General features: G+C 40.3%; 1 protein-coding gene across 5 annotated transcripts in view; it reads right to left on the reverse strand.

Annotated features, from left to right (window-relative positions):
* Nucleotides 1-15,169, reverse strand: part of KLHL29 (kelch like family member 29) — a 387,930-nt gene that overhangs the window by 54,774 nt on the left and 317,987 nt on the right. For all 5 annotated transcript variants that reach the window (XM_038131380.1, XM_038131381.1, XM_038131378.1 and 2 more), the window contains one exon: nt 1,596-1,795. In XM_038131380.1, the coding sequence (XP_037987308.1) occupies nt 1,596-1,795 (200 nt within the window). The remainder of the gene's footprint in view (nt 1-1,595; nt 1,796-15,169) is intronic.

Below are 15,169 nucleotides of genomic sequence, written 5' to 3' on the forward strand. Positions count from 1 at the left end.
GCTGGTGAAGGAAGCTGGGAGCAAGCAGCGCCAGAGCCATATTCAAAAGCAAGGCCAGAGTCAGATTCAAAAGCAAGGCCATAGCCTCATTCAAATTGCACAGTTTACATGGTGGGATTGCAAAGCATAAATTTCACATCACCACTACGCTCCCCATTTGAGAGCAGACTTTGAAATAAGGGGCATATAAAAAGTTGGAAAGGAGACTACAATGTTAGAGATTCTTTACTGATGCCTGCATTGCACCAGCCTAGTCACACCACTCATCTTGCCAGCAGGCTGGCTTAGCAGTGAAAATTAACACTACAGTAAACTAGACTCGTTTGAGGGTTTTTTGTTGTTCTTGTTTTTTGAGCATAACATTTTCTAAAGTCTCATCTTCCACATTCTGAAATAGTAGATATCAATTTCAAATGAGAACTGCCCAGGGAAAACCTGCAATTTATTTGGGCTTCAGAGAGAATGATGCCTCCCAAACCAAGATGGAAGTTGAGGAAGCCCAAGCAGAAATCACATGTCAAAAAAGGTTATCTGGTACTTATACTTGGGAAGTACATCATATAACATCAAGATCAATTTTTTGGTATTAATAAATTTATGTTAATTTGTAAATGATTACTGTCTTATTAACTGGTATTTCAGCTACGACAGTGAAGGAGTGGCTTGTGGTACAGGCAGGAATTTGAACCACCGTGTTTCAGCTGAGCTGCAGTTGTGGCTCCTCTTTTGTCACGCCAGGTCTGTCTGGCTCCTGTTTTGACCTGTAAAGCTTAGCTGAGCTGGAAATCTTGGACTGTTTTGAAATACCCTCTGCTGGAAAGCAGAGGGAAAGTGGAAGGAGCAGGATGACATGGTGCCCCTGGCAAGAACAATGGATTTCTCACGGCCATGAGAGGATGGACTGAGGCACTGGCCAAGATGTTGCTCTGTAGACCCTCACTGAGACAAATGCTCCCTGCGCACACAGGCCACACCAGTTACCAGGGGTGGGCACAGCAACCTTTCCTTCTACCCACCTTTGTGATGGCATTAGGCCATAGCTCTGTACGCAGCAACAAACCCCAGAAACATTCAATCTGAACACTGGACATGTAAAGAAGGACTTTCTCACAAATGCAAGAAAATTGCAGCTATTGCAATGCAGTCCTTAAATTTACTGGCAGGTTTCCTTCACTGGAGCCTGCCTCCAAACTCTTTTGGCGTTTTACCAAGCTGAACTAGTGTAGAACCCAAAATATGCTGTCACAGTTATAAGTAACCTGTGTGTTATAGCCTGGTATCTATGCACAGATCATCCTCTGGGAAATAAAATGTTGCCAAGATTCCAAGAGTGGAACAAGATTCAACAAAATAGGTTCTACAAGATGTGAAAGCTGTTGCCACTCAAGCAACAAGCTATGTGTCTCTAGACCATTTTCCATTGGCCATCACGTCAGCATTGGAAATTCAAATCACAAACATAATTAATGTTGCTTTACTTTATTTTACTCTGTTTCATCTTGGGTTTCTTCATTATCTTTCAAGAGTTGTTCAAAGACAGGTTTCTAAACCTTAACACAAGATTTTAAAAGCTCACTCGATGCAATGATTCTTACCCAGAAATGAAACGCAGACTTTACAGAAAGTATGAAACTGGAACTTGCTGGCAGCTTCCAGAAGTGTTTTTGCATTGGCTGAATCTATGATCAAAGAACCTGTATAAACAAACTCCAGGAGTAACTCCAGGACATCCGCAGTGAGGTTGGACATGGCCAGTTCCAGCTTCTCCCCGCTTCTGCTGCTGTCTCGTGGTGACCTGGTAACAGCAGACAATTAAATTATGGACATTACACCATCCCCATTTTATTGGCATTTATTGATTAGTGAGGGCTAGAAAATCGCTTTGCACCTCATTAAATTTCTCCATTATTTTTGTTTACGGAACTGAAGAATATGAATTTTAAAATAACTGAACTTAAAAACTTTAACTGGATCTGAAAGAGAAGAGTCTCAAAGCAAGTCTTACGAAAAATCTTTATTGCTACTTTGCATTTTCATGCAAAAACAGTTGCAAAAGAAAAGGAAAGGAAAAGAAAGGAAAAAAAAATTAAAAAGGAAAATGAATGATTCAACATTAATGAAAATGAGGAACAGGAGTAGCTTTCAAAGGGAAACAATACATTTTAACATCTTGGTTAACATCTCATCTTCTGTGCATAATATAACTGTTAAGGAAAAAGCACTCTCCAATTTCGAGAGAAAAGGTCATCTACTTTTTCAAGAATCCAGCACTAGAATAATTTTAGATGTCATGTACACTTAGGCATACATTTAAAGACCTTTTCATAAAAAAGAGTAATAAAAATTACTAATTACTATTTAGCTTGAACTTCTCAGTATGTTATATTAAATTACAGATATAATCAATATTATATCTATGGTACACAGATAGCCATATAAAATATAATATATGCTTATTCTAAAAAATCTATTGTTCCCTTTTAGGCACTAAAAAAAGGAAGCCCTTCATGGCAATTGCTTTGAAAACTGAATACAAGACAAGCTAGACAGACAAAATGGTTAGAGCAAAGAAGGGAGAGGGGGGAAAACAACAACCAGCTCTGCCACAGGAAGCCAGCAGCCATCCTCTAGGAGTTTCATGACTGTGGCCTATGGTTTTTCCTGCATGAAGTGCTGAACAATTTGGGGATCAAAGTAACTCCTGCATTTGAAGTGTGCATTAGTGCTTGTGAAATTATTGGACAAAAAGAAAGTCATACTGAATTATAAAGTAAGGGCCCAGTTCTTAATGCATGGCTGATGTGTCTGCAACACTAAAGACAGGTTACACCTGAAAGACAAAAATGATGATAAATTTGGTAACATCAAGGAGGGGAGGGGAAATCTGTTGGAGTAAGAAAATAAACTCTTTTAATGGTTAGGACCATCCAGCACCTTCTCAAAGAAACATGAGCTTTTTGTTTGTCACTGGACAGTCAACGTCTGCTCGCTCCAGTTCTGCTCGAGTACTTGCAAAAGCCATCGCACGAGTGACACAAACGCGGCACACGATGCAGCGCGACAGACACGGACTGGCCACAGCATCACTATTCACAGGCTTGAAGCGTGAGCAAAGACTACCACGAGCACTACCAACCTCTTGGGTTCACACAGATGCCTAGAAGGGTGATGGTCAGACCTCTACTACCATCACGGAGGAAAAGTAAACAACGCATGAGGTTCAGGTTTTTTCCCGCATGACACCCCAACCACTTGTCCCAACAACACTTCAAGTCATTTTGGGAAATACTTAAAATTTGCAGTGGATGCTCTGTCACTGGTCCTTCATTGAGCAGCCCAAGGGCACAGCTCTAATTCATATGAATTTCTGACAGATCAAAACTTTAAAGAGGTTTCATTTTCAATGGAGGAGCAGCTAGCAGTCCCTAATTTCTTAGTCTTCTCTAAGGTAGTGAACAAGGTTGCTCCCATGCACAGGAGGAAACTGAGGCACAAGGAGACAAAATCACTTGCCTATGATCACAGAGAGTCAGGAGTAAACCAAGGAATTAAACCCCATTTAAAAAATTTTAAATACTGTACTGTCCCTTTTTGTGGCAACACAGATGGGTTAGACCCTATTCCACAACTAGATGCTAAGAACACATACTGATCATGACACCTGTTGTACCCCTACAAGCACAGAGGTCTATGCTACCCTAAATCCATATGCTTTATCACACCACAGTATTCTTTCTGAACTCTGAAATTCAAATCTGAACATGAATTCAATTCTGCATCTGAGGCAGAAATCCTCTGGTGACAAACAGAAGAGTTGCCATTTCCTAGATCCTCAAGAGGATGTCACAAAACGTTGGGTTTTTTCCTTTCTCACACTCACATCCCAATGATATGCCCCATATCTAATTTATCTCCAGTTGACATACATCTGGTGCTGCACTCTGGGCTGTCAAATACCTCTTGGTACCAATGAAATTCTTGCTGAACTGCTCCCAGAAGTGGTTTGTACCTGACAGTGAGCTTGTTTTCACGCGGGCTGGTTAATAAACACACCACCTAAACTTTCAGGGAGGCTTGGAGGTACCCAGCAAGCAAGAGTCGGGCTCTTTGCACTGTAGGACTACCATAAGCAATTATTTATTTAATGTCACTACTTGCACTCTGCTGGCAACAGCTGCGGGAAGGACTGTGCGTGATCCGCTGGGAATCGCACAATCGCAGCCGGTGCGGAGACCAGGAGCACAGAGGAAAGGATGATGTGACACCAATGTCAGCGCAGACACATACCCGTGCTAGCAACAACTGCAAGCTGCTATTTTTCACAATAATTAAGTAATAATCTCTTTTACTTTGTAATACACCGAGCAATAAACTGCTGCTGCAATTGATTAAATGCCAAAGAAAAGCTAAGGTGTTTAATCAATCACTAGAGCCACTTATGGCAAGTATAATACAAAGCTACAGAGATTATTGATATTACACAATGAGCCAGAAATGGGAAAGAAAATTATCCCTATTCCTGCCTCTGCAATGCCTTGAATGTGTTGTGCTGTTTTCCTTGTGTTTTGTAAGCATGGAGCCCTTTGGCTCCATGTTTGGATCAAATACTGAGTACAGGCTGGATTCAGTCTGCACAGGGAAACACAGCTACCTCGGCTTCAATGCCAGGGATCTGGTTTGGTAGAGGCTGGAGAATGGGCAGGGAATTGGTTGAAGCAGGCCCTAATGGATCAAACATTAAGTGTCTGAAGGGTAAGAAGAACATAACATCAGGAAACAGACTGATGTCACTGAAAAGGGAAATTCCATAGACCTCTTTATTAAATTATTTCAGTTAATCAGGTTGTAGCATCCCCCTCAAAGCCTGAATAAAGGTTTCTGTGTTCCTTGTTTTCACAAATCTTAGAATATCATATGCCCTGTGCAGTTAGAATTCATCTATTTGGGACAGAGTCTTCTCTTAGCTCCTCTAGAGGAACTGCAATGAAGTGGCTAAAGCTGAATTACAAGAATAGAATTTAGTCGTGTAACTGCAAATGCAGTGGATTTGGGAAAATCTGTAGCAATATATAGAGCTGTTCCCCAAATAGCTCATCCCGTGTCACAACAGGAGGAGTTTTGTTGGTGACATCAGTAAATGCAAACATCTAGAGAAGTCTGTTACCCAGAAAAGCCCTAACATCCTGCCTTAAGATCTGGGAGAAGTCACAGTTCTACCTGGTACATACATTCCCCAACTGCTGGCACAAACATGAGGTGTTTTGGGGATTGAGAGCCTGCCTCCCTCATGCTTCAGTCTCACTTGAAGCCAGTCAACGCACCCTTATCGTCCATGGACATCATTAAATGTGGCACATCCTGCTATTTGCCCGGCAAACTCTAAAGTTTAAACAGAATGATGTCATTTTATTGGCCTTGTAATCATTGCTCATATTAGAAAGGTCACACATTTCACATTGTGGCAGAAAATCAATAGCTCTCCCAACAGCCTCTGGGGGAAAAAGTTTTGCTTCTGAAGAATAATATATAATAAACTATTTTAGTCCTTACTTTATCATAGCTATAATCTTGGAGAAAAGCTACAGTAAAAATCTGGCAAAGGCTGATATATAAACTCATTAAAATTGGGAAGTGATTTAGAACAGGACTTTTAAAAAGATTTATCTTGAGCTAAACAGCAAAGAGATTTGTTTAGGTCTACATTTAAACAAGCTCCAAGAGCTCTTTAACAGCTTAATTTTATGGTAGCTGTTGGGGAATTCTTTCAGATTTACAAATCATGTATTTCTCCAGCAAGGTGATAGACCTGAGCAATGTGCAAGCAGAACTGAACCTGCAGATAAGCAGGAAGCACAGATATACTCTGAATGGGTAAGGGGGGAGTTACTGAAAAATATTCTGCATTGTCTGGAATAATTAAGTCCAACAAAATCAAGTGAATGCCTTTGAACATAGTTTGGCTGCTTATCCTTCAACTAAATTGCTTCAACTAGAGAAGACAAAGGCACAGGGAACCCTTTAAAGCAAAAGATGGTTTCATTACACTCTCAAATAACAAATCAGAATCAGTGTCCCTTTCTGTTAACTAATATACAGGAAAGAGCAAAAATGTTTAAATGCCTGATAGCAAGAAAAATAACCCTAGTACTTCATCTGCAAGATCTAGTAGTGGAACTGACAAAAGAAAAAGTAGAGAAATCTACATTTTTTGCTATTTATTTGTCCTTGAAAATAATTTCCAAACATATAATACACATACACAAGAATCAGCCACAGCGTTTTCATGTTTAATAGTGATGCAGCTAAAGTTTTCTGCATCTTGAGTTATAAATAGATGTGTATCTACGCATTTTTCCTGCATTATTTGTATCAACACGTTCCCATAACAGAATGTCTGTGTGACTCTGTTCAAAACATTTAATGGTGAGATGCCTTGATTTGCAAAGCCACATTGAGAGTCTGGATAAAGTAGCTGTGTAAGTGAAACACGGCAAACGCATCAATTTGTCAATTTATGGACAGCGCTACCGCCTCTCATTCAGCCTTCCCTCATGGTTTGGATATGCTGCCTTTAACTGGCTTGCAACATTATTTTGACTGACTAATGGTTTGGCTACAGCTTCACTCAATTTTAGATCAAATACGAAAAGCTACCTATACCCAGTGCAGATGCCAGCCAACGCTCTGTTTACAAGCTACAGTCACAAAGTCAAAACAAATTCTGGATGTTCAAAATGGAGCCATCTGCACAGAATAAACATGAAAAATGTGAAACATTTTATGTAAATGTACATTACTGCCTAGGAACAGTTGGTTCAGCTTCCACCCAGGCTGCCTGGTTGAGAACAGGAGGACTGACAGAGTTTGTGACACCTATTTACATTGATGCCATATGACTCACCATGCCGTAGACTCAGAGGTATGACGTATATTATAAGCTTTGTGGTCCAAAAGGGCACTGAAATAAATGATTAACATTTAAAATAAAGACACACTTAGAACTGTTATTTGTGATCTTTCCCTTTACAAGTGGGACTTGGCATGTAACTTTTCCCTTTTTCCTCTCCAAGGTCCACGTGTGAGCCTACTGCCACTACCTGCTTCTCCCAGCAGGAGACAGCAGGAAGTAGCTGCCTCCATAATATAACCTCACTTTTGTTCATATTTCACTCAGAATCTATCTTTAAGAAATAGGAGAACACACTAGTTCGGGCAGTGTAAGAAAAAACAAATTGTTGTCTTTGACTATGGCTCAGGGTTTCATACAACTCAGGGATCTGAATCTCATCCACTAAAAGCAAGGGTTTGAGCTGACAGGAGGCTGTAGGATAGCTGGCAGCAGGGAGGTGCTCCAGCTCCACCCTGGACTGAGGAAACTGAAGGCCATATTTTGGGTCCCTCCCTGCATGGACCAAAACAATGGCCTGTCCCATCACCCAGCTGCCTTTTGGCCTCTTCACCCCAACCCCTTCACAGGATTTGCCCTATCAGCTCAACATGCTGATCTTGCTGGCTTGTTTTCATAATTAGGAATTTAAATGCTTACCCTAAAGTAATTGTGTTCCCATTATAAGAAAGCTACATATTTTCTATCAAGATAGACAGGACAATAAAATAATCAAATTAAATTGCTTTGTTCCCTGGACACTATTTAGGACTCCAGAAAACAGGAAATCCAAGATTTTCATGTAAGATGAAGCACTTAACCAAAGAAAAGCTACTTCTTTTTATCTCTGTCAAATTATTTTGATTACTAAAGAAAGGACTCCAGACTGGGGTAGACAGCTTCTCATGAGGCTTAAGAGTCTGTTAGTTGTGTGCTCATTAGAAACTGCTGCTCAAGTCGACACAATTTAGACTGAACATCTTGTTTATTGTGGAACTTTAACTTTTTACTTTAATCCTTAAAGCACTGAAACTTCAGGCAAAGAAGAGAGTGCAATGATGCTGCATTTTAGCTGCCCACTATTTGATTTTTTTATTGTCTTCAGAGTGATTAATGGTTCAAAACCAGTATGTCTATGTATCTTGGGAGAAGCAGAAAAGAAACGTTGTTAAATTATAGCCAACCTTCAGCTATGTACAAATCAGACTCAGCACTCTACATGGAAAGTTGTATTTCGTACTTAATATCTTGATTTATCGTAATTATGGGTTCATGAGATATAAAAGCATAGATGCCCAAACATACAACATATATTTCTACAACATGCACCAAAAAACATGTGCATATGAGGTAATAGGTTATTTACCGAGTAATACAAGTTTATGCAGCTGCAAGGTAATCAGTCATGTAAATGATGACAGGAAAGGACATTTATATAGCAACATCATTGCAATACGTATGTCATAAGTCACTGAATGTTTTATTAAACAGGATGTAAAAAAAACCAAAAACAAACACCCTAGCATTGCTTCTCTTTTGGAATTGTTTTATCAGCTCAAAATGTATTAACTTGCAAATCTCTGCCTTCGTTATTCTATCTTGTAGATAAACATTATCTTTGAGCCTCAGTCACTATCCATCTGTCTCATGAGAGAAGAAAACATGTACTGTAATGGTTCTATTGTATGATTGCAATAAAGAACTAGTAAAATCACAAGATTAAATAAATTACATTGTTTAAACACAGGCTTGCAAATTCGTCAGGAAAATTTACCTGCCCAACAAATCCATTTGCTCACTTTTTATCAGGATGTTGATACAAATAATGTTCCTTGTTCCAGGCAAACAAAATCTGGCAAGACTAGTGTAACTTATTAGGGTCAAATGCTGCCAGTTTGCACCTGCTCTATCAGAAGAAAATCAGGAAAATTAATGGCTGTGAGCTCGGGCACGCACCAGCAGCTCCTGCTAATTCACCATCACAGAAATGATCATTACAAACCAAGACGAGCAACGGGATTAAGAGCAAACGCTTTTGTTCACGGACAACATGGCCAGAATAAAATAAAGCAAACAAAAGAGCCACGTTTCCTATATATCCTTAATGCCATTCACTGATGGAACACAATCTAAATGCTTGGCCAGGACCATTTCTAAAGGCAGGATCAGCGGCAGCCTGTAACGCTACGGTGTCGGGGATCACAGTCGGAGGCACAAATCTGGCTCCCTGCTGAGATTTAAGAAAGAAGATGCCGAGTTTGAAGACGCTGGCTTAAACGACTGGCAAGTGAATGAAGAAGTGAATAGCAAGTGCCCTGGAAGAACAGTGTTTCATGACCTAGACTCTTCCTAGGGACTAAGAATAGACAGCATTTTGCAAAGTACTAGTGGAGAAGCAAAGAAACTGGGACAACTTATTAATAGTGTGGGATCTACCTTGTTTGCAAGTATCTCTGGCAGCCTAATTCAGTGGCAAAACAACCTGGGTGAGAGCTACTATTTGTTAAAGGTAAATAAAAGATGCAAGCAGGTTCTGGGGGATTATATAGGAAGGAAGATTAAAGTAAGTTGACAGAATAAAAAATTTATTCTCGTCAAACTTAAAGCTCAAACCATTACCCAACTCCTATCTGATTTCTTTTAATGATATTTATTACACCATCAAAAACCAGCTTAGTACAGAGCTGGCATGCAGCTAATAAATCTATTTCTTAGGAATGTGGTGAAATTTATACAAGTAATTATCTAGGTAGTCTATCCAAGACTCTTTCTCATCATTGCAATGTCTACAGGGAAAACAATAATAAAATAATGATAACCACCATTATTATGTATTACTACCACTATGATTATGGCAGTGCCCAAGGATCTCAATCAGCATTACAGTAATTAGAATTATTTCTGTCAGGCACTGGTTATTTCTCCTTCAGCTACAGCATGTTGCTAGTGCTTTTCTACAGTACTTAGATCCAGAGACATCAATGAAAGGCATGAAGCACTTCACCTATGGCCACAGTATAGGAAGGAAAGGGCATGTGGCTCTTCTCACCCCGTCAGTCCCTGCCCATCCACCCTGCAGAACTGCTCTGAGTATTTCAGACACTGAAGCTCAGTGCTGTGCAAGCAAAAAGAGGGCACCACAATCTGATATGATCATTAACTGGTCATATTAATTCAAATTCATTTTCCCAATCCAGCAGTGGCTCATCCTTGATGATATAAATGGAGTGTACTACTCATCCCTGGAGCTACCTACAAGCAAGTTGGTGTTGGAGATTTGATTATCCTCATTTTAGGGCAAGACTGGCTTTTGGAATTGCCCCAAAAATGACAGTTTTCAAGAATATGGCTCCTGTTTCTATGCTGTGGAAGATTTCTTTTCTGTTGTCTTTGATTAATTTATCTTGAACTGCACCTTTTTAGATAACTGTTCTCTTTCACTCCTGAATTTTAACAAGAGTTAAGCCTAGGCAGGGCTGTGAGATGTAAGTAAATACAGGTAGGTCACTTGCACTGGCATCTTGAGAGATGTTGCATGACAGCTGGGTGGCTTGTGGATGGGTAGAGCTGGAGCAAGAGAGGTGATTAATCTGTCATTCCTTGGGTAAGATTTGCAGAATTTGTGGTTGAGTCTAGAAATTACGGGAGCAAGAAGTCCCAGCTACAGTAAACAGAGATGCTGTCAGTGAGGGAGAGGAGTGAGAGGTTCAGGGATCCGCTCGGTGCCTCAACAGCTGCCATTACAGGGCAGGATTTTACAAGCAGAAGAATAATTTCTGTGCTGCATCTCAAGGCTTGAAAAGGAGCCCTTCTGTCCTGCTTGCCAGGGTTTCTCTTCAGAGTAAGGCACATTGATTGCTCTGCCCCTCCTTGCAGAGTGGTGCTGCCCTCACCCTCCGAATCCACCGCCATGCGTGCGGGGCTGGAAAACAGCCCGGCTGTGTCACCTGCAATGGTTTTTGTGGCAGCACAGAACACCACTGAATATTTGTAAAGCGCCATTCATTTATGTAGAACACCATACATTTTTGCCTGATGAAAACACATTTTCCAAGGTCTGGCAGCTGAGAAATTTGAAGCCCAGCAGGGAGTTCTGAGGGGCAGGCAGGCGGCTGCCTGGGCAGGCAGTGCTCAAGGAAACAGGCCACCGAGAGCAGGGGGCTGAGTCCCATGCCAAGATCTTCTGCCCAACACACAGCAATTATCACTGCCTCGTTTAAGAGAAAAACCTTGTCCACAGCACAATTGACACCTGTCCCCTTGCAGTACGGGGTGAAGGATATTTTACACTCCCATGCAACCTCCTATTCTCATGGTTTAAATGGTTGAACAGAAACCCCTGGCGCTCTTTCTCTAGGCACAATGTACCTCTCCTGGCATCAGAAACAAACATTGTATCTTTAACCCCCTATTTCTCTGTTTCCAACTACATGCTATAGTTTGTTTCCACATTCATTCTGTTCTACAATGGAGCTGAAGTATGCAGATGTGGAAAGCTGCTTGCTTCTCTCCCAGAGTTAAAAGCAAGACTCTTAATAAGCAGGAAAACATGAAGGGGTCACTAAGAGTAGATTTTTCTTTCGTCCTGCTGTTTCTCATTTTTGGCTTTTTAGAATGTAAACACAAACCAGACAGTCTGTTTTCCAGCCACCTAAACGCTTTTGCAGTTTTGTCAGGCTGTTTCAGATGGATAGTGGCAGGTTTCTCTGTTGTGCATCCAAATGCTCCCTTTCCACACAATGGTGTAAAATGCAGAATGACATCTTTGTCTTCTGTGTGGGTGTAAAGCAAGAGGAATTTGGTCTTCTCACCCTAAATGCTTTACTTCTTCTGCCCTGCCTTCAAGCCCTCAGAGAGTACTTTAAAAAAAAACAAAACAACAACATCAAAATCTGAAGACTTGAGAAAAAGGCAGGATATTGTGGAAAAGCAATTTGCCCATGAAGTCACTGGGTCTGCTTTGTACGAAAAGAAGGATGAACATAGCCTGGCCAGATTACAATGCATCCAAAATAGTGCTCCTTGTGACAGAATCTCTTTGTACATAAGACTTACTACTCTACGCCAGTGGAATCAGGCACCCAAGATGACTTAAAGATTAGAATGCATCATTAAAATCTAATCTTGAAAAGATAAAGCTTGTAGGACAAGATCTGTGTATCTTTAGCAACTGACCAGAGAGAAATCTACTTGTAAAAGCTTACTTATAAAAGCAAGCATTTTGGCCAAGAAGACACTTTTATGTCAAGTGATTCCTTTTAATAATGTCATATTTGGTACAGATTCCAGTACTCTGGGTTAAGAAGAAGAAAGCAGCAAATTAAAATGTTCCGGTGAAACATTTTTTTGTTACGGAAATATCAGAAATTCCATTTATTCAGCAGCTGCATTTGTGTGTCCCAAATACAGCTGGAAATAAAAAAGATGGCTCTTCATGGGATTTTCCATTCATTCCTTCCTCCTGCTACACACCCCCACACCCACCTTCCACCATTTCTTCTAGGGTAGATACAAAAACAGAGCTCATTTCTTTCCTCCCCTAAACCAAGAATGTTTTACATAAGAAAATCTGTGTTCTGCAAGAGGCACATTTTTGGAGATGCATTTTTTGATGGATCTGGATCTGTTTCTTTTTTTTTTCTGTGTACAGATATAGGCATAAATATGTGCCATTAGGAAAACCACTAGTTTCCATAAGAAATCATTCATGTCCTTTTAGTCAACTATGATTCAGGCTAGGTAACTGGTCTTTCTCTCAGGGTCATGAAAAATAAGCACTTCAGAAGGCAAATCGTGCTATTTATCATGAGATGGGATGTATCATCCTATAGACATTCCCATCTTTCTTCCAAGCTGCAGAGAAGTTTAGACAGCCAGCTTAGGCTGGACCCCTGAGGGAAGCAATGGTACACCCATCATAAATTCACTGTCTATGCAAATCACCCTCTCTCCTATAGGAAAGGGAGATGGCCTCCTCCTTCACCTCATCTCTTAGACACCTATTTTGTGGGGAGAGGCCTTAACTCTTGGCCAGGTCTTTGTCCCTCTCTGCAGACTGCAGTAACAGTCCAGAAGGTGAGGTTAGAGTCAACCTGCCTTAGATGCCAGCCTTGGACCTAAATGTTGGTTAGCTAACACAGGACATAAGCACATTTCATTGGTCCAGGGGCCCTGTCTGCACCCAGGAAAGAAAATTAGGAGAAAAAGATCCTTCAGGAAGCCTTCAAGGTTCTCCTCTTCATTGTCTGTATCATAAATTAAGCCCTTGTTTTGAGATGGCTGATTCCATGAGCAGCAAAGTCAAACAGGCTGGAGTCAATGTGGTTTGCAGTGCACTCAAAATATGTAAGATGGCCTTTAGGGGACAGTGCCCCAGTCCAGCTGCTGTTTATCATCCATGCTCTCCTGAAGCCCTATACTGCAGTAGTCCTGTATGGATCCTCACCCTTCCCCTAAATCTTACCATTCTCCTTTTGTGGGCACAGTGATGTTTCTGGCACTGGAATATTTCACACTTGCTGTTCCTAACACACGTGATCCTTTTCAGGTGATTCTGCACTAAAAAGGGCTGAGATTGTTTTCCATGGTCAATTGCTGTTGGGAGGGAGATGAACACCAAGTCCTGGCATAGGCTTGAGTGCTGTGCAGCTTCTGACAGGGATGACCTGTTTCCAAAACAGGCTCCTGGTATAGTGCTGAGCTCAGGCTCAGGGCTGGACTAAACCAAGCTCAAAAGGGCTCATATATTTGAAAGATAAAATCACAAGGAATGGAGAATTTTCTGGATGAGGAGCAGAATGCTCAGCACAGGATTAGCCATTTTCTGAGAAACTAAAGGGGTTTCAAAACGCACTCTCATTACTAAATTTGTTTTGTAAATAACTTTACAATTGTTTTGGACAATCAAACCTGGCTATCATCTTTTTATAAGTGCAATAAAAACAACATATTTTCTTCCCTGCTATGACTAATTCTCATCAAATAGCCTTCCTCAAGATGAGCAATAACTCTAGTTCTATTATGTTTTTTATCTGTATTTTGGTTTTATTTTGAGAAGGAAATAATTGATCTTATTTGATTTTGAACATTTCTCTTTTATTCTTTTGAGACACTACTTGCTATTCTACCATCAGATACCAACTTGAACACACAGTGGAATCAATGGCAGAATATGAGGTTAATAATAACCAGCCCGTGGCAAATAATAAGCCGAGGTAAATACTCTGAAAGATTCTATTTCTGCATGTTTCTATAGATGTACATAGTACCTTCATGAATAGATCATATTCTCATTGATGTTTCTGGTGACACATTGGTGCCTGTGGTTGGAATGACACCAGGGTTTAACCCTGGCTTGCACTGATTGAAATGGCCTTTCTATTATATTTAATATAAAGAGATCTCTTTTATCCTTTAAGAAAAACTGCCATTTCTTGTTTTGATTTCTACAATAACACAAGGAGTGCAATATAAATCACATAAAGCTTTAAGCGCTGCCTCAAAGGAGCTGCTAACAAATATCATAGAGGATTCTAGATGTATTGAATCTGTAAACATTCTAACTCTACGAACTATAATGATTGTGTATTATTAAGGGCATGATCCCACAAAAAATTGAGTGCCTCTTGCAATCTGAGCCCTTGACTTCCATGGGGCTTCATAGAGGACAAGGCTTTACACTGCAAATATCCTAAAAAAAGCAAGTCTTTAGAAATTCCACCCCATAGCCCTGAGTTTATTGTCTCGCAAAGACACATTTGCTCAGTTTACAGGTGAATATTTATTTTTCTCACCTGACAGTTTTGCAAACTCAACTTGACATCAAGCTGAATTTTTTCTTATTCAAGCATCATCATCAATAATAAAGGCATTTTTGCCTTGGATACACCTGTGCAACTCCATTAGCCTCCATCAAGGTTACATGTGTGCAATTGAGGTTATATATGGAGAACAACTAGGATGGAGAGACCTGATGGTGGACACAAATCGACCTCTGGAATATTTATTGCTGCTGATGATGTGAAAGACGGCAAAAAGTGGTGAGTTTAGCAAACAGTCTAAACCTTCCACTATTTTTTTCTTGTAATGCATGCAAGCCTTATGTGGGCAGCTGAAAGACAATACGTGCTGAAAACTAGCCTTTTGCTTTCACAAAATCTAGGAATTTAATTTTTTATATTGTTTCAAATAAGTTCATAACAGAGCAGTGCTCAATCTAACGTATACCTCCATTTAATAACTAAATAATAAAGCAGGAAGATTCATTAGTGCTTCTAGAAATAG

The sequence above is a fragment of the Motacilla alba genome, chromosome 3, assembly GCF_015832195.1.
Source record: "Motacilla alba alba isolate MOTALB_02 chromosome 3, Motacilla_alba_V1.0_pri, whole genome shotgun sequence".
NCBI classification, from domain to species: Eukaryota; Metazoa; Chordata; class Aves; order Passeriformes; family Motacillidae; genus Motacilla; species Motacilla alba.